Source organism: Stenella coeruleoalba (assembly GCF_951394435.1).
Source record: "Stenella coeruleoalba genome assembly, chromosome: 20".
Classification (NCBI taxonomy): Eukaryota; Metazoa; Chordata; class Mammalia; order Artiodactyla; family Delphinidae; genus Stenella; species Stenella coeruleoalba.
The window spans coordinates 34,139,602-34,159,631 of record NC_137166.1 but is presented as its reverse complement, the minus strand read 5'-3'; the positions used below and the strand labels follow the sequence as shown (position 1 = coordinate 34,159,631).

The 20,030-nt window shown below is 50.5% G+C and overlaps 1 protein-coding gene across 1 annotated transcript in view; it reads right to left on the bottom strand.

Moving 5' to 3' along the window:
- Positions 1 to 20,030, bottom strand: part of ZNF423 (zinc finger protein 423) — a 328,168-nt gene that overhangs the window by 211,412 nt on the left and 96,726 nt on the right. Inside the window, exon 3 of the mRNA XM_079908498.1 lies at positions 9,922 to 10,122. Coding sequence (XP_079764624.1) covers positions 9,922 to 10,122 — 201 coding nt within the window. The remainder of the gene's footprint in view (positions 1 to 9,921; positions 10,123 to 20,030) is intronic.

Genomic DNA, 20,030 nt, shown 5'->3' with positions numbered 1-20,030 from the left:
ACAATCTCTCTCTTACTCTCTGTCACTCTCTCACACACACATACACACACATACACACACTCACACACGCAGCCCTGGCAATACAGTAGGTACGGCATCACTACTTGTTGACGTGACATGTACCCCCTGGAATCTTCTAAGCTGCAATGGATGACAGCAGACCAGACCCAGACTACACCAGGAATACGTGTGCAACCAGCCTGAGGGCCAGTGTGGGGTTTTCTTTTCCTCCCAGGACCTTGAGGTCCTGCTGGGTGTACATTCTGGGCCCAACAACAGGAAGCTTTGGCAGCTGCCAGGAAAGGTGCAGAAACCAGAGTCCAGCCTGGGAGGAACAGCACAGTCCTCCCCACTCCCCCAGAGCAGCTCCAGGGGCTACTCACTGAGGCTCAGCCCAGGGATGTCTGCAGCAGAAACATGTCCAGTGTCAGTCACCACACCTGGATTCCACTCTGGCCCACCCTTGGGCGCAATGATCCAGAAAGTCGTCACAGTGATCGAGCCGGCTACATGGGAAAAAATAAGAGATTCCCTCCCCTTTGCAAAGCCCTCCGAAACCTCAGGGCATACGCAGAGACACTTATTTTCCCATGGAAACCAAAAGAAATGTGGATTCTTCCCACTTTGACCCCTGCCTTCTATATTGTTGGATTTGGTATCTAATTCTGGAGAGACCTACAGGCCCAACCATGCGATAGCAGCTCTTGCTCTGCATAATCGAGGCAAGGGGGACACAGCGTGTAGACCCGCAGGCTTCATGGGAGGGGAATGATGACACCAGTCTCTGAAAAACAGTTCCTCTCCGCGTCACCGTGAGGAGCCAGGGACAGCTGCCCAGACAGAGCCACAGTCCCGCGCGGCCTGCTGCCTTCCCAGGCACCTTCTAATGGGGAACTCAGAGGGCAGGGAGCAGGCAATTTAGGGAAGGTTCCACCCTTGCCAACAGCCAGGTGGACACAGGCTGGCCAGTCACCCACCCTCCCAAATAGCAGTGTGCCAGCAGGCGGACACACAGAGTACCTTCACAGAGAGTTGTGGGAATGACATCTCAATACATGGAAACACCTTCTGAAGGCACTGGGGAAGGCAGCTAGCTATTTCAAGGGCACCTACTGTGCTTCACCTTACAAGTCAAAGAATGCTTTTGTGAAGTGAGTGCCTTCTCCAATGAGTTAACTTTTACTCAAATAAGTAGTTCCCACATCCCCGGCACCCAGAAGGGTCCCTACATATAGCATAGGTTCAATAAATATTTGTTGAATGAATAAACCATCTCTTCCTTCCCTAACTCCCCCCTTCTGATTCCACATTAACTGAAGACCTACTATGTCCCAGCACACTTCCTGGAACCTTTATTTTTGCTATCTCATACTTCGGAGTCCTTCATCCATGACATTTGCACCGTCTACCTTACTGAGGTCATCTCTTCCCTCAAGGGGGTTGTAGCCTCCTGGGGAAAAACTCAACAAACATTTATTGAGCACCTACTCTGTGTTCTAACCACAGGCCAAGGCGCCCCTGGGGATACAGAGAACAGGACCCAAGCCTTGGCCTCAAGGATACACCAGCACAATGGGCTGGCAAACATTTTGGTCTTTGCCAATCGGATGGGTTAAGAGTGGTGTTTTCCTGTGGTTTAAATTCACAGTTCTCTTATTATAAAGGGCGTTCTGAATCTTCCTGTTTACAATCCATCTCGAATTTCTTTCTCTGGTTCCATTTCTGTCCTGTGCACATGGGAGATATTCAAAATATCTAAAGACCAGTGTGGGCTTTAACCAATCTGAGTGGGCGGCTGGCCTTGGGTAGACTGGCCTTTGTTCCACTTTTCTGTTGATATATTGGATATTTTCTTAGTGTTGGTAGGAGCTCCTCACACATTAAGGGAAATATCTTTTGCCTGTGATACGTGTCTTTGGTTTGATTTATTGCAGTTTTGGCAATGCATAAATGTTTTCTTTTAATGTAGTTGAATATTTCTGTCTTTTGTTTTATGGCTTTGGGTTTAGGGTTATATTTAGAAAAGGCTTCCCCACTCTGATAATATTATTGTTTTTTAAAAAAACTCATGTTTTCTTTCAGTATTTTTAAGTTTTCTTTTTATGTTTAGATTTCTTAACCATTTGGGATTTGTTTTGGCGTTAGGATGCAGGAGGGATCCAATTTCCTTTTCCAGGATGGCCACCATGCCATCCCAAGCCTACTTACTAGGTGATCCATCTGTCCTCCACTGCTCTGTAATAACACCTTTCTCACACACCTAATTTCCATTCGGATCCATTCCTGGTCTCTTTTCCATTCCCCCAATCTGTCCCCCACCACTTAGAATCCTACAGTTTCAGAACATGTTTTAAAATATGATCTAGGGCTTCCCTCGTGGCGCAGTGGTTAAGAATCTGCCTGCCAAAGCAGGGGACATGGGTTTGAGCCCTGGTCAGCCCGTGTGCCACAACTACTGAGCATGCACTCTAGAGCCCGTGAGCCACAACTACTGAGCCCACATGCTGCAACTACTGAAGCCCACGCACCTAGAGCACATGCTCCACAACAAGAGAAGCCACCGCAATGAGAAGCCCGCGCACCACAACGAAGAGTAGTCCCTGCTTGCTGCAACTAGAGAAAGCCTGTGCAGCCACGAGGACCCAACGCAGCCAAAAATAAATAAATAAATTTTAAATAAATAAATAAATAAAATATGATCTAGTTGCCAGCCCTTCCTGTCATTCCTCTTTGTCGGAATTTCCCTTCCTATCCTTCCTATCCTTGCATGCCTATTTTTCCTCGTGAACTTTAGAATCAGTTATTTCTAAATAACTCCTATGGTCACTCTTATTGACTAACATTAAGTTACAGCTTAATTTAGCAGAAATTGATGTATTTATGATATTGAACCTTTCCATTCAAGAACAAGGTCCACCTTGTCATTTATTTAAGCCTCCTTTGCGTCCCCCAGTAGTTGATTCTGTTTCTTTGTCCGCTCCCAACATCTGAATGATGCCCCGTGGGTTTGCTTCTGGTCCTACACGTTCTGTGGCTAACGTAAGTAGGACTCTTTCTTGCTCCGTGCCTTCTGACCAGATGCTGCTGGCAAGAAGGAAAGCTCTTGATGTGGGGGTATTAGTTGTGCTCGAGCCCCCTGGCCTTTTGCCCTGTGACACGCCGGCTGACACCAAGGCTCTGTGCACGCTCCCCACGGGCAGAAGAAACGCGTGCCCTGCACCTGTGTACTTGGCAGTGATCGCCCAGCAGCTGGCCTGCGCCCACTCTGTTTCGCCCAAATGGAACCAGTACGAGGGGCGCCCCAAGCAATAAGGCAGGGAGGGGCCCCACCCACACTGTCGGAGCAAGAAAGGGCCTGAGCCAGTGCACAAAGGCGAGCTCTGGCTAGCCGGTGGACAGGAATGAGGCTGGCAAAGGTGCCAGCCTCCATGTAGCCCCAGCCCTGTAATTAGGGCCCACAGGTCACTCTGGCCACAGCTGAACAAATCAGGGTGTAATTAACTTTCCACCCGGCTTTTTACACAGCAGCATCTCACCTTTGCCAGAAAAGGAGGGTCTGCCTTTCCGAAAGGGCTGGGGAAACACTCCTTGGTCCCAATCCTCAGGAAAGGGGGGCAGCTGGGGGAGGGTGCTGGGGAGCTGTGAAATTAACCCACAAGGAGCACATTTTTTGCTGTTGCTATTTGAACAAATTCCCCTCTTATTTTTTCTGAAGTTGAGCATTCAGGGCTTCCCTGGTGGCGCAGTGGTTGAGAGTCCACCTGCCAATGCAGGGGACACGGTTCGTGCCCCGGTCCGGGAAGATCCCACGTGCCGCGGAGCGGCTGGGCCCGTGAGCCATGGCCGCTGAGCCGGCGCGTCCAGAGCCTGTGCTTCACAACGGGAGAGGCCACAGCAGTGAGAGGCCCGCGTACCACAAAAATAAATAAATAAATAAATAAAAATAAAATAAAGTTGAGCATTCAAAAAAGCTGTGTTGTCTGCAGGTTAGTTAGAAACTGCTCACCATCCCCAATCTGTGTTCTCAGCACAAGCTGTTGAGACCTCGAATCTTAGCTCAGCTCTGTAACCTTGAGCAAGATCCCCTACCTCCGAGCTTCAGTTGTCCAATGTGTAAAATGGGGAGGAATGATGAAAAATAGGACCTCAGGACGTCCCTGGTGGTCAAGTGGTTGGGACTCCGCACTTCCACTGCAGAGAGCATGGGTTCGATCCCTAGTAGGGGAACTAAGATGCCACATGCCGTGACGTGGCCAAAAAATTTCTTTTCATAATAAAAATAAACAGCTTGTCACCTCTTTCTAGAGAAGTCCCATAATTCTAAAAAAAAAAAAAAGGAAAGAAAGAAAAGAAAAAAGAAAAATAGGACCTCCCCACTGGGATATTGTAAAGACAAGGTGAGATCATTCCTTCACTCAGCAAGCATCTATTAAGCACCACTGTGTGCCAGGCACTGGCCTAAGACATAACAGGGAGCAAAACAGACACGACTCTTGTCTTCATGAAGCCTGATAGTAGCAGGGGACATGGGTGATAAACACATCGAAAATGATCATGGAATAATTACAGAATCTGGTGAGCACTGGGGACTGAGTGGGGCAGGGGCTGCAGAGAGAGCAATGCGGGGGCTGCAGGGGGCACATTCCAGGGCGAGTCCCACGGAGCCTATCACGTGACAGGTGCTCAATATATGAAGAGTGTCAGGACTGCAGCCCCCTTCAAGTCCCCAAGGGCGGCAGGAACCCCGCATACTTCAAGGCTCCTACCTGGTCCTGATGACAATTCGTATTCTGTGGAGCAAGTGCCTGGAGCCCAGAGTGAGAAGCCTGTTTCTAAAGAGACTCCATCTGCCTCTCCCCACCTATAATGAAACCCCAAATCAAGCCAGCAGTGCCTTCGGCGAAGAGGCCGGGTACCTGCAAAAGCCACCGGTGCTCCAGCCCTGGGGACCCAGGCTGTTTCCAGACCAACACAAGGCACAGCCCTGCTGACACCTGCTCCCGACAGTCAGGAAAGGTGGGTCTAAAGTACGATAGCGGCACAGATGCAGCACCCAAACGTCCTCAGGCAGTCAGCCTCATTAATTTGGGCCGATGTGCTCTCAGTATGAATCAGAGTATCCTTAAAAGGTAGTTTTTTGTTTGGTGGGTTTTTTTTTGCGGTACGCCGGCCTCTCACTGTTGTGGTCCCTCCCGTTGCGGAGCACAGGCTCCGGACACACAGGCTCAGCGGCCATGGCTCACGGGCCCAGCCGCTCCGCGGCATGTGGGATCTTCCCGGACCGGGGCACGAACCCGTGTCCCCTGCATCGGCAGGCGGACTCTCAACCACTGCGCCACCAGGGAAGCCCAAAAGGTAGTTTTTATACCAGGACACAGGGAAACATTCCACCTGAATCCAGACTGAAGGTCCACGGGTGACCTGCTTCAATGAGCACATGAAAAATTGGAATCAGTCCCTGGGTAAATCAAACCTCTCATGTCTGCTTCCACGGTGCCCCAGCAAGTTCCCAGAGATACTTTCTAAGGCACTTGACATCCTCCTGGCTCCTAGAAAATGATGGAAAACCTCCCCTGCAACCGTTTATAGGGCCCAAAGGTGCTCGACCAACACTGCACAAACTATGTCAACGTAAACTTCAGCTCACTCCCTGTTCCCGATGTTATTCGAGTTGGTAGAACCAAAATTAATGAGACTTTCTATCATCAGTTCAGACGGCCACCAAACATCTCCCCACTTGGTGCCCACAAACGATTCTCCATCAGGAACAGACAAGCCCATCACACATCGAGTCAGACTTTATCTACTCTGCTGCAAGTCTTGATCTACTGGCCTATTAGTCGACATTTAATGTTTTTATAGTATGTGGACCGAGTACCAGCAACCCAAGCTGCGCAGGAGAGCTTCCCAAATGGAGAAGACCATGTGGCAACAAGGGAATCCACTCAGAAAATGTTCAGTAACAAATGCCAAGTGGAAGACGCTAAGTGCCCGCGACTCCAAGCATGTAAGCATTTGTTATCCTGTGGGCAGGGGCTGGAGGGGAACAAAGAGAAATCACACAGCTGTTGGGGGTGGGAGCATCGGCAGAGAGAACTGGTTCTTGCTTGTTTCGTTTTGTGTGTCATAAAGATGCAATGTCTGATACCTTGTGGGTTTAAGGTCGGTTTCTCGGAGACACAAAGGAGAGACAACGAGAGAGAGAGAAACAGAGGGAGAGAGAGAGAGAGAAATATGAACAGGTCTCAATAGAGTTGTCCTGAGTTCTTCAGGTCCACACTTCAACAACTCCTCCTGGACCCAGCACTGCCAACTATTACTGAGGGACAACGAAACCTCTGGAAATGAGGGTTCTTCAGTGCAGACAGTCCCAGCTCCAGGTTGGGGGACCTGGGGGCTTCCTGATGAATACCATCACTGTCATTCCAGCAGGAGGCTCCCCGTCCATGAAGAGCATCCCCACATCCCCACCCCAGAAACTCTGCAGACCTCACACCACTCTCCCAGATTCCGATGGAACAAGGCAGTGTCCTCACCCACACCCCAACTGCCACAGCAAGAGCCCGGAGCTCACTCTGCTAGAGCAGTTCAAAGAAGGACCACATTCGAGGAATCTGAAATATGACACAAATGAACCTATCTATGAAACAGAAACAGAATCATGGACGTAGAGAATAGACCGGCGGTTGCCAGGAGGGAGGAGAATGGGTGAGGGATGGACTGGGAGGTTGGGATTAGCAAATGCAAACTGGTGTATATAGAAGGGATAAACAACAAGGTCCAACCGTATAGCGCAGGGAACTATACTCCATATCCTGTGATAAACCATAATGGAAAAGAACATGAAAAAGAATGTATATGTGTAACTGAGTCACTCTGCTATACAGCAGTATTTAACACAACATTGTAAATCAACTATACTTCAATAAAAGAATAATAATAAAAGGACCACAGTTGAGATGGTCCCCACAAACACACCCACCCCCCCACACACAGCCTCTTCCCAACACGCTGACCATCTGGAAGGGCTGGGCTTCCCGGGCGCCCTGCTTGGGGAGGGGTGTGCCGCCTTCACATTCCGGGAGGGCAGCCCTCTGCGGGGCATGGGTGTCGTTCACACCCAAAGCCAGATTCCGATGGACAGGTGGCACTGCCCTCAGGGCCCAAATCCTCAACGGCAGGGACGTCCCGCCTCCCCTTGAAACAAGACTCATTTGTTCCCTCAGAAACATCTTGCAAGCACCCAGAGCCCTGCGGCCTCAGCAGAGCAGGGCCTTCTCTGAAATCCTTGTCTGAAATGGTCTTTGTTGGGCTGCCAAGCGTCCACCTTTCCCTCCAGAGCAACGCTCCATGGGGCAGCAATGCCCACCTGCATCATCCCTAGTACTGCGACCGGGTGATCAATGATGAGCGTCCAGCAGACCCATGAGGCTGGCCTGGGGGGGCCTGCTGTTGCATTTCTGTACCAGTTCCAAACTTTTAAAGTAGAAGCCAATGTTTAAAGATCTTACACTATAGCCCAATGTATAAAGCAGGTGATAGCTCTGACTGGAGTGGGTGTCAGAGCCCCTCAATCAGACAGTCCCCAATACCGACCCCAAGAGCCTCAGAGACACCTCTGGAAACACAGTCTGAACACCACTGCGCAATCCGAGGATGTGGAAGTGTCCAGATAGGGACTGGTTCTGAAAATATGCACACAGTTCCCAAAGGTGTATCCTGTCCCTGGGTAATCCTAAGAACTGGGGGAAAAGAGCTCCTCACACATCTCTCCCATGTTAGGGAGACTCACCCACGCTGGGTCACTCCTTTACTGGGTGGTAATGAATTTCTTGGGGATGCTATTAGACGAGGTCGTTTCCTGTACTCTTTCAAGGAATCTCTGACTCCCATCCAATGCTCCAGGGCTTGGGGATATTCCTGGTTCCCATGTACCAGTGGAGGTTGTTAGTGGGGTCCTGTCAGGAAACAGGCAGGGGAATCGGTGGATACCAGCAGCATCAATAAAGATGGCTTGAGACCCTGCAAATGGGGCTGCCGTGATTTCAGCCAAAGTCTGAGGCTATGGAGTGAAGAGACCACCACTGGGAAGCGAGTCCTGCCCAGGACTGAAGAACAATTAGCTACCATTTATAATTTCCAATACAGACCCCCATTTACAGCCCTAAAGTCTCACATTTTCCCTTCTCCACCTAGAAGTACCACCATTCTCAAAAGTGTGGTAAGAGACATGAGAATCTCCTTGATTCTGAAAAACTGGAGGAAGGAACAGCCTAAGTAGTGCCAGGGGTAGGACCTCACTCCAAGAGCTGCAGAGACTCTACAAAGCATCACTTAGCAGTGGTCCTGAGGGGCCCTGCTTTAACAACTAGATGAGAACAGTGTATTCTTTCACATAGAATATGAAGAGAATAGCTTTCAATTAGAAGATCAATTAACTGATTGTTTTTAAAGTAAGTGACAATATTTCACTCTTATACTTAAGATTTCACCTCAGTTCTTGGCTAAATCAAGAGCTACACTAGCATCTATTGTTTTCTCAGGTCCAAGAATGAGAGTCCATAGCCCAGGGTCCTGAGGAGGTCCTGGCTCTGTCACCAAATTGCTATGTGACCTTGGTTAAGCAGTCACCTTTCTCTCTCAAAGCCTCAGCATTTCCCCCCAGCAAATAAGAGGACTGGAAAAGCCAACTCTATAAGTTCCTTCTAATTCTGATTCTAAGCTTATAAGTTGGCCATTGCCTCTGCCAATGATTGAAATATCACAAATTCCAAATGACTGTGGTTTGGTTTGCTGAGCCCCAAAAAGTTCAAAACTTGGAGTCCTGCCGGGTCTATTGTTTTTGATATTTATTCCCTCTAGAGGATGAGAATGAAGACTTGGTCTACCCAGGGCTGTGCGGGTACAGATGACACTAGAGGAAAAGTCATAGCAAAGTTCCAAAACACTTGGCTTTCAATCTTCCAAGATGGCATGAAAGGCAGGGGAAGCAAGACTGTGAGTCCGAACCTATCTCCTACCAGCAAATTCCCCCTGCAAAACAGGGGTCGGGTCCTCCTTGGAATATTGGTCTGAGATTTTAGGTCCTCTTCCCACAAACCGGCATCCAAAGGGTTTCATCAACAATCACAATAGACGGAGATGTCTCAGGATAGCTGTTTAAGGCACACAAATGCTCTGGACTCCCTGCTCAGAGCCTGGAAACACGTCAACCCCTATCCCTATTGCATGGCTGCCATACTCCCGGGAATACGCATGCCTCCATTCCCCTACCCCCCACACCGCACGTATCCCAGACACACAGACACACTCAACTCGTCAAGTCTTAAATCGCTCCTATATACTGTGGCCTTGCCCACCTTCTCTGAGGCAGCTGGTAAATAGAACACAGGGCTATAGTCAAACTGCTATAGTCAGAAACTGCTCCCAGCCACCCTTCTCCTACCCAGAGAAGCAGAAGGCCAAGTGAGGAGGTGGAACTGAGTCCCTTTCTGTAGGGGTACTTCTTGGCCTTTGAAATTCTCCCCATCCCATCACAAGCCCTGCTTCAGAGCTCACTCCTTCATGCAGCTTTCCACACTTAAGCTGCTTAACTTTGCACTAATGACCTCTTAATTGCTGGGTTTCCAAAAGGTCTTCCAGAAATCCGGGGTGCAGACCCACCCATTTATGGCCCACATACTATGGAATGCAGTTTGGGGGAGCAAGGACAGGGCACCTCCGCCTAACTCCTGCCTGCTGGAAAGCTGTTGCTTTCATTTTTAATTTTATTTAAAAGGGTACCCAAGACACCACAATAAAATGACATTAACTGTAAAATTACATTATTAATTCTTTAATCTCACTTGAGGCTTCAAGCTGTTGCTATGTCCAATTATCCATATAACCACCTGTCAGAATCCCGGTGCTATTTAGCATTACCTCCAGGACAGCGGTGGGCCCGGTGGTCCGTCAGGTCTGCCAGAGACTCGAAGTCCTGCTGACAGTGATCGCAGGTGTAAATTGACTCATCCTCCATGTCTTCATCGTCCTCATTTCTCTCCTCTTGACTTGTCACGCTGTTCCTGTCTTCCAGCACACGGCTGGTTTTTCGATCACACTCTGGCTCTCCTTCTAGGCCTCCTGCCAACAGGAAGAATACAGTCCATGTCAGCTGACGGGGTCTGGGGAAAGGATTTTAAAAGAATCACCCTGCATTTACGAAGATACATTTAATTACTCTACCTCCCAGGGTCCATTCTTCTTGACACCTCTCAGTATACTAAAATACGGGGGTTTTTGTAGCATGTGGTGTCATAATTCTCAGCTAGATTATTTAATTCTTGGTGCAAATCTTCTAGAGGGATGTCCTGTCATCTTCCCTCTGTGCTTGGATGCTGGGGGTCATGACCCATCAGGGAGGTGAAAATACCTTAGCATTTTGTCTCCTAAAAAACCCAGCTCTCTCACACATTTCTCTAGAGTTTCCATCAGTTGTTCCTAATGCACCTGAACTTTTAGTTTCCCCCAAAGCCTTGAAGTTTAGAGCTGGGAGATCTCTTAGCCAGGCTCACCTTCCACATAACATGCCTCCCAATGTGGAGATGTTGGCTCAGTTCTTTGCAAAGATGTCCTGATTCTGGAATCAAGGAAGCACGTGTGTTTGCAGGACCACGGATAGTCAAATTGCTGTTTAAAATGCCCCTGAGCGCTCACTTGTGCCCCGGTATCAGCCTAGACAGTGAGAACCAGGCTTGGAATCATTTGACCAACTTCTTTAAAATAAAATACCAATTCTGTGTTTAGCACTGCACAGACCAGCTGTTGAACTGTACAGAAAAGTGAGTTAATGATTACGATAACGATGGTTTGCATTTGCATAGCGTTCTGTGCGTTTACAAAGCACAAATACACACACGTAGCCCCATTTCACAGTCTCACACATCCTAGAGCTAAACGGGGGCTCAAGCTATCTTATGGTTCCACCCCCTGCCCGCAAAGAGGGACAGCTTTGTTATTCCCCTTTCATAGGTAAGGCACCTGGCCTCCAGACAGAAGGATGCAACATCCCCAGCACCCTACACACATGTTCACCTCAACATCCTGACTCCTGCCTAGTGCACTTCCCTGCACAGCTGGGGGAAATGGAGAACAGCCTCAATCTGAGCGATTAATAGGACCCAACAAAAACTTGTAAACCAAAGTGCAAAAAATGCATGGTAAATATTACATACAAAATATATCAGTAATCCCAATAAATGTCAGTGGATTAAACTTGCCCATTAAAATACAGAGACTCGGGTATTCCCTGTGGTGCAGTGGTTGAGAGTTCGCCTGCCGATGCAGGGGACACGGGTTCGTGCCCCGGTCCGGGAAGATCCCACATGCCATGGAGCGGCTAGGCCCGTGAGCCATGGCCGCTGAGCCTGCGCGTCCGGAGCCTGTGCTCCGCAACGGGAGAGGCCACAACAGTGAGAGGCCCGCATACCGCAAAAAAAAAAAAAAAATACAGAGACTTGGACTGGAAAATCAAAGTGCCTGTTGTCTCTTCCCACAGTCTGTCCTGGAAAACAGATCTATCTGTGCAGAAACTAGCATTTATTTAAACTAAAGAGAGAAATCTCTATTTTGTGTAAAGATATTGATGCAAACATATACGCATATGCAAAGGTGTGTGTGTGCACGTGTGTGTGTGTTTGTGTGTGTGTGTGTCACCCATAACATCACAGTTACAGGAAAAGGCTTCAGCACACAACCTTTAAACCCCCAAGGACTGGTCGCCAAAGCAAGAAAGAGAAATGAAGCAAAGAATGCATTTCATTCGAGGTCGAAGCCACAGTCCTATAAATATTTCTATTCAGAAATAGATAATGTTATAAGGGCTCTGTTTCTCCCGTCTGCACAGAACATGCACCTCCAAGCACCCGACAGCAGCAACCTACAAACACAAATCAGCTCATTGGAGAGCCAGCTGCCGCCTTCCGTGGCGGCGAACGTGGCATGACACGCCGCTTGGAACTGCACAGAGGCAGTAAAAATCAATGTTTCCATTTGTGGCCCATCAAAACATCTCTCTTCTTACCAATTAAGGGATGTACAATTTTTAGGTTCTTTTATCATCAGAACATGCCAACTCCCGGCAATACAGATATCCCATTAAAAGTCAGGCAGCATATTTATCTCAGGAAATCTGATCTGCTGCTGTGGTGACAGCGAGAAAGAGAAAGCAAAGAAATGAGAACTATCATTTGGAGCCTTCAATATTATAAGTCATCATACAACCATGGTTACACGGGCAAGCGCCCGTCTCTGAAATTCCTAGTTTACAGTCTCTTCCCTTAATAATAATAATAAAAAAAAATGTTCTGAAGGGGGGGGAGAAAGAACCATAATTCCCACTTTCTCTACTACACCAGCTCTCCAGATAATAAGTTATGCTCGGCACCATGCCTGTGCTACTTTACTTAACACATCGTTTAATAGACATATTTAAATTATCCCCTTGTTGTTGTTGTTGTTGTTTTGCCATATTTACTTGGCAGCATTTTCCACAATAGCTCATCTAATCCACAACTGGAACCACAAACAGTATAATGCATTTGATCTCTTTAAATCTGGTACATCCTGTTGACTCAGGAGTAGATAAATCAGAACGTCAACTCTTGGGTTTTTATAAGGCAAAAACCCATAAAGTCATCCAAGAGTATAAATCTGTTTTAAGAAACTGTCACCTCCCCTGCCGCGGTCTCCTAATGGGAAGGCAAGGTGGCTGCACGGAAAGGGGGGGGAGGGGGGAGGGGCGGGTGACGTGGGGACCTCATCGCCCGAGGTCCCAGGGGTCACGTGGGCTGAAGGAGTCTTAGGGAGCAGGACGTCCCTGAAGCTCCAGTCCCCGGGGGCCCCTCTGCTGCGTCATCAGAATCAGTCTCTGATCCTTAAATCGGAAAAAAGAGTACATAGTGTTATTTCTCCATTTACAGATGAGAAAACTGTGGCTCTGAGAGGCCACCCAAAGCCACACGAGGGATTGAACCTACAAGTTCTGATGTGGAGCTGCGTGCCCTTCCCCAGGCCGGGGCCTGTCGGAGCCCCAGCTTCCAAGGCCGGGAGGTGGGAGCCCTGAGGACAGAGCCGAGGGCGCCAGGCCCCCCTGGAGCACCCTCTGGATCTCCTCTTTCCCAGGCCCACCCTGAGCAGCTGCTCAGTGAGCCCCCGGGGCCCTAGTGAGAGCACCTTGACCCGGCCCTGGCTCATCGGGGGTGACCCTGCTGGCCCACGTCCTGCCCTCAGCCAGCCTCCGGGTCCCTCAAGGGTCCTCGCTGAGCAAGCACAGAGGACACAGAGCCCAGCGGCCACCACCGGCCCTGCCTGAGCCCCCATCCCAAGTGCTGCCTCATGTTTCCAACGTGGTGACCTGCTGGGCCTGAACTACAGTTGACCCCCAGGTCCCTCCAACCACCCGGGCCCACAAGGCAGTCAGCAGAGCTCATTTCTTTTCCACCGGGGCTGGGAAGGATGTCCCGAAAACGGACCGCTGGTGCCTTTCCCTCCGGCCCCACCCAGGGAAGGCCCAAAGTAAACAATTTCGAATAGGGCCCTCTCCCCCAGGGCCACGAGCGCGGGACAGGAAACAGAATCGGCACCGTAAATGCCAGCCTCTCCGTCCATTAGCAAAGCTCCCAGCCCGCCCAGCCTCACCCTCCACCCGGGACAACTCACAGCCTAGTTGTTTTCCAGTGTGCACACCCCCATCCTTTTGCCCAGGGCTCCACCAAGAGCCGCTAGCATTTATTGAGCACTAGCTGCATGCCAGGTACCTTCTGAGCCCAGCCCGCCAGGCAGCCCTATGAGTTGAGCACCATCATAGCCCCATTTTAGGGGTGAGGAAACCGGGGCTCCGTGAGGTGACGATGCTTAAGCAAGGCCATAGTGGCAGGTTGCAAACACAGTTGTTCCTGACTCTAACCACTCTGCTACACGGTCTCCCCACAGCAGAGCTTCAATGGAAAAGTGAGTTGAGTGTCAAGGAATCTGCCAACCCTCCAAGGCCACCTGCAGGGGCTTGGTTGCAGCCCCCAAAGTCCAGCAAGGGCTCTGCTGACCTCTCTGACTTCCCACTTATCTCCACAGCCCCACAGACCTTTGTTCAATCCCCTGAACTTCAAGTTTGTTTAGCCAAGGGCTTCTTCACACTCCAGGTCTGCCGTAACTGTTCCCCGTGGGCCTGAGCACCAAGGTCACACAGGTCCCCATCATTTCTTCCCCATAGTTCCCTTCCCTTCGCTGTCAGAGCACTTGGCACAAAGTTCACTTACACTTTTATAGGCTGATTTTTTACTCTCTGCCTTCTGGTGGCAGCCACATTTGCCCAGGACAGCAGCAACAACCCCCCCCCATCCCATGTGCTGTTGTGGAGGGAGATCTTGCCCTCACCCATCAAGAAGAGGGATCTGAGTCGCCTCCACAATTCCCCTCTGGCCTGGCTGGCCTTGGTGACTCCCTCGAACACTAGAATGTAACAGAAACTAGAATGCAGCTTCCCCCTTGTCTCTTGGTCTCTTGGGACATGACCCCTGAGAACCCAGCTGCCCTACTATAAGAAGCCCAGGCCACATGGAGAGATTGTAAGTGCTCCAGTCGACAGCCCCAGCTGAGGTCCCGCTGCCAGCGCCCGCTACCAGGCACGGGAGTGCAGCACCTCAGACATCCAACCCAGACAAGCCTTCAGAAGGCAGCAGCCCCAACTGGCATGCGACTGAAACTCTACAAGAAATGCTAAGTGAGACCACCAACTGAGTCCAGTCAGCCCACAGAAGTGTGCAAACTAATAATTGTTGCTTTAGGTCATTGAGTTTGGGGGTGGTTTGCTACACAGCAATAGACCGCTGGAACACACCCCATAAGCTCCATGAGGGCAGGAGCTGTGGTTGGTTTGGCTTGGTACTGTCTTCCCCAGCCCCTGGTACAGACACACATTAAGTGCTCAGTAAATGGTGAATGTATGAATTAATTGGTTTCAAAGAAACAAGACTCTGAATATCAACACAGGTAGGTGGAGGGGAAGTGCTTACAGTGCTGTTTATTGTGTGATAAGTATTAGGTTGGACCATATGAAGTTGCCATCTTTGTAGGTCAAAAAAGCCAAAAATTGGCAATCTCAAATGGTTCAACCTAACATATGATGGGGCCAGTCTGTCCCGCCAACTTCTTCTTCAAAGCAGGAGGAAGAGGGAACACCTACACCAGTTGATCCCACTACACCACACCTCCATATGCCACAGTCCCTGAGCCCAAGATACGAGGCTTGGGGAACTTTCTATGAGCAAAGAGAGACAGTAACAAAACACTCAGCCTTTATTGCTTATCATTAGAAAACAGTTAATTTCCCCACCCCAGGCCACCTGCACCCTGAGTGATGCTGTCAACGTGGGTACCCTTCTACCTTCACATTCTCCCATCCCATCATCACAGTAAGCCTATGAGGGAGATACAATTGATACCTCCCCTTTGCAGAGGGGGAAACCAAGGCTCAGGACCACACACAAATCACACACACTGGGAAGGGCAGAGCGTGGGTTCGAACCCAGCTCTTCTGACCACAGATCCTGACTCTTAACCACCACACGGGAGGGCAAAAAGGGAATGCCTGTGAAAGCGCTGAGCAGGGGACAGCTGGCTGAGTCCACGGCCAGAAAAAAGGGAAAGGGAAGACACCCCGGGGGGCCAGGCTGCCCACAGGCTGCCAGGTCTGGGAACAGGACATTTCTTACCTTCTCAGCCAGGCTTCTTGAGCTCATGAGTCAGGGCTGTCGGGGCCTCACGGCTCCCCAGGGCCAGATGACAGAGGTTCAGCCTGAGAACACCGGCGAGGGAGGGTCTCTCCCCTCTAGCCCCAGTCCCCGGCCAGCACGCAAGTCAGAAAGAACCTCAGAGAGAAGGCTGCCTCTTCTCCTTCCTGGGAAGGACTGTGGGGATCACCCCGCCATCAGGGGGCCCTGGGCACCCTGAGAACCAGCCAGGGACCACTGGGGGTCCCGCCTGTGGGGCCCTATGGCTGAGTACCTTCCCAACGGAGGCAGAAAGCCAGGAGCAACCCCTACACACCCGAGAAAGAGAAAACAAGGGCAGAGTGTGAGAGGTGTGAGATATCCCAGATATCCCAGAGGCTACAATCACACACCTTCATCCATTCTCTCCTTCACTCACCCTACAAATATTGATTGAGCGCCTACTGTGTGCCAGGCATAACACACATGTATTTGTTACAACATACAGGGCGCTCCCCGGTCTCTTTCATCTTGGTGGCCTCAAAGCCACACAAGGCCTGGCACAGAAAAGATGCTTAATCAACATGGGGCGGATGAATGACTGCCCAGTGAAGAAATGAATGCCCCAAGGGAGGTATAGGTGGTAAGTGCCTGTGGCCTGGGCCGGGTTACTCAGGGGACCAGGTTCCAGTCTTAGCTCTAGGACACCCCCCCACCCCGCCCCACGAGTGACCCTATGTCAATTCTCCCACCTGAGGCCGATTCCCTATGTGTCACGAAGCTTAATCGTGATGGACACCACCCTCTCCTGCCTCACAAGGTGGAGGTGAGGCTCCTGTACGGCTGGCCATCAATGCGAGAAGAATTGTGCCCACAGCTACACACAGATACGGGTAAGCCAGGAGCCCTGCAGGGTTTCCAGGAGCCCAGAGGAGGCTGGAGCAGGGGCAGGCGGGCAGAGGAGGATGTGGGCAAAAGTGCAAGACAAGGGTGCAGGGGAAGGACAGGGAGAGGTGTGAAGGGCAGGACTGGTGCCAGGTGACAGTGGGAAGCGGGAGAATCAGTCCTGGAGGCCAGCAAGTCCCGGGACGGTCTCCCCATCTTTTCCCACAATCAGACCCGGATAGGAGACCGTACCAGCCACCTCTGCAGAAATCAGAACCACCAGACAGTGAATTCTAAGCACGTACAGGGTTTGACGAGAGAACCCAACTGAACAGGGGGCACTGGGAGCACAAGTGTAGAGGAGTTCAGTGGGGCTGATGGAACCAAGTGGGGCTGATGGTCATGAAGCAACGACACACACAAGCAGCAGACAGCTGGAGTCACGTTCCAGGGACTGATGGGATGACAGAGAAAGAACTGAAAAGAATCCCAGACTTTGGAGCCAGCCAGTCTGGGTTCAGATCCACATGCTGTCACTTAACAGCTGGGAGACCTTGGATAAGTCACTTACCCTCTCTGAGAAAAATTTTAATGAAGTTAAATTATTTTAACGAGGTAGTATATACAAAGCCTGATACCTGGCCCACAATGAGCCTGAGAAAACAGTAGCTACGGTTACCGTCTTATTTTGCTATCATCATTCAAACCAACACAGGCTGCATCATGGCTCAGACACGCGGGTGGAGACATCGTACTGCACGAGAGGTTCTGGTGGGAGGCCTCACAGGCTCCTGAGGATGGAGAATGTCAGGGCACATGCCCCCTGAAAGGCACAAAAATGTCCATACAGACAAAAGGATCCACTGCATCAGAAGAGGAAATTCCTGGCCTCAAGTCCAGGCTCCCCCTTCCCTCCCTGTGTGACCTTGAGTAAGTGACAAGCCCACCTCCTCCAGGAAACAGCGTGACCCCTGCCGGGGGTCTGTCCCGGGTGCAGACAATGCGGGTGTGTTTACAATTCACAAGCCCACTTGCCCTGTGCTCTCCCCCTGTACGTAGTTGCGAGGCGGCGGGGGGGGACCTCCCAACAGAATTCACAGTCCAGGCAGGTGTCTACCACTTGCAAAGTGTTTATCCTGGAGCAACATTTTGCTTTAATAGAGAACACGTGCTCCATCCTAACAGCCCGTATGTGTCCTACACACAGTATCACCAGCAGCACGTTTCCCGAGGGCCAGCGTGGAGGAAGCACTTTCGGAACCTGGGCACGAGGTCAAACCCCTGGCTGAACCTCACCTTGGCGTTTTGGCCCTGCTTGTAGAGAAGGACACGTCTCCATGAACACTTTCTCACACACACCTGGACTGGTGGGATGGAGAAAGAGAGGGACTGGGCCGGGTCTGGGCAAGGAGCCTGCCAACCCCAATTAGACACTCTGCTTGTGCGTCCGCTGCTGGCCCCAAATTCCACAAGGCAGCCACTATTTATCTTCAGGTTTAAGATATGTGCCGTGCAGGCAGCAGGGTAACATTTAACACTCAGCCTAAAGGGTCCCCTTGGCAGCAGAGCTGTAGGCAAATATTTTAACACATAATTTGCTGTCCAAGTTCCACTTAAATAAGGAAGCAACTTCCACATGCTGTCTTGGGGGGTGGGGGGAGCGCCTATTGCTCCCCTGTCAGCGTGGACGGCTCCGTGGATGGAATTTCAAAGCCACAGTCAACCAGACACTGAACCTGACCTCGGGCTGCATCACACGAGCCTTGCTGGGATGCTCCTTCCTGGCCGATGATACAAGACTGGGAACAGGGACCCCCTTTCCACAGGCCAGTGGTTAACCAGGAAAACAAGAACTTTCCAGAGAATGTCTCTTTAGTTGTCAGGAATTCTAGAACCCGAGGCCAAAATGGTTAGCAGTGTGATGGTAATCACTTTTCTCGGATCAGATCTTCCAATTCATTTGCAGCCTTCCCCCGGTGACCCATGGCCCAATAAGGGAGATACAACATTAGGCTTATTATACGGAGGGCAAAACTGAAGCTCAGGTAGCTCAGACAGCTCACTCTGTCACTCAGATCATGAGCGGACCAAAGCTCACAACTCCAAGGCCCCCACCCTGACGCAAATGAGTAGAATGGACTGGAGGAGGCTGGGGGGAAGATGTACACCCACCCAAGGGGGTGGTCCCTGCTCAAATCTCTACATAGTTACCATACAGAAAAGCAAGGGCCAGTACAAACATTAGATGTTTTGTTTTTTTAATGAAGGAAATCCATATTTTTATGTGAAATCTCTGGATGTTTAAGTGTTAACTTCAAATCTTAAGAAACATGGCATGAGTGAAACCATCGACCTTGGCGGGCTTGGATGTGGCCTGGGGCATCTTTACCATGGGGCACACCCAGCAAAAGCCACTGGGCCCCCTTGGGTCAGACAGGGAGTTTAGCTGTACAATGATGAAAGTGTCGGTTCTTTGGAGATTTAGAACCGGGTTCAGCTTCCCTCCTGTGTGACTTTGGTTGCTTGCACGTCTAAGCCTCAGTTTCCTTGCCTAGAAAATGAGGAAGATATCACTTCCTCACGTTCAGGTTGGAGAAGCTCCCTATGGGAGCTCTCATCCAGGTGACCTTGCCCCAGGTCTCTGCCACCCAGGCTGTGGTGGGCAGTAAGCTCCCCCAAAGCTGAAGCCGTATCAGACACAAATCCTCCACCTCTTTGGTCAATCAACAAACATTTTTCTGAGCACCTACTATGCGCCAGCCACTGCTCTAAGTGACGTAGATGCCCCAAAGAACAAAGCATAGCTGCTTACCCTGCTGAGGCTAACACCGGTCACAAGCACCTTGCCCTTTATGGGCAAGTACCTGCTGAACGAATGCATGACTCTCCCCTCCCAGGGGATGCTGAGGTGCTGAGCTCAAGCCACAAAGGCAGAGAGAGATGGCAGCTTCCACCCCCCGCCCCGCCCCTGGCTCCCAACTATGATGGGTAAGGAAGGAGAGGAAAGAAAAGACGGTAGATGGGAGGGAGGGAAAGTGGGAGGATTAGAGCAGGAAGGGGAGAAAAAGCAATCACAAACACCCTCACCAAAAAGGAAAAAAATTATATTTTTCTAGCTGGTCTTTAACGGTATCGCTCCTCTGAGCCTCACAATCTTAATAAAACTGATCTCGCCACATGCAGTAATGAAGCACAGTCGGACAAAGCCACCCTGGAACCATGAAAATTGTACACTGTTACCGCCTCGTGACCTCCTGAGGCTATGACCACTCTGCCCTCTCCTCGCTGTCATGTTTTGTCTCCGACGGCCGCTGGGAAGGAGGAGATGGAGAAGCAGGCCAGACCTAGGCAGGGGAGGGGGGACAGGACGCGGGGCAGCATGGGGAGCTCGATAAATCC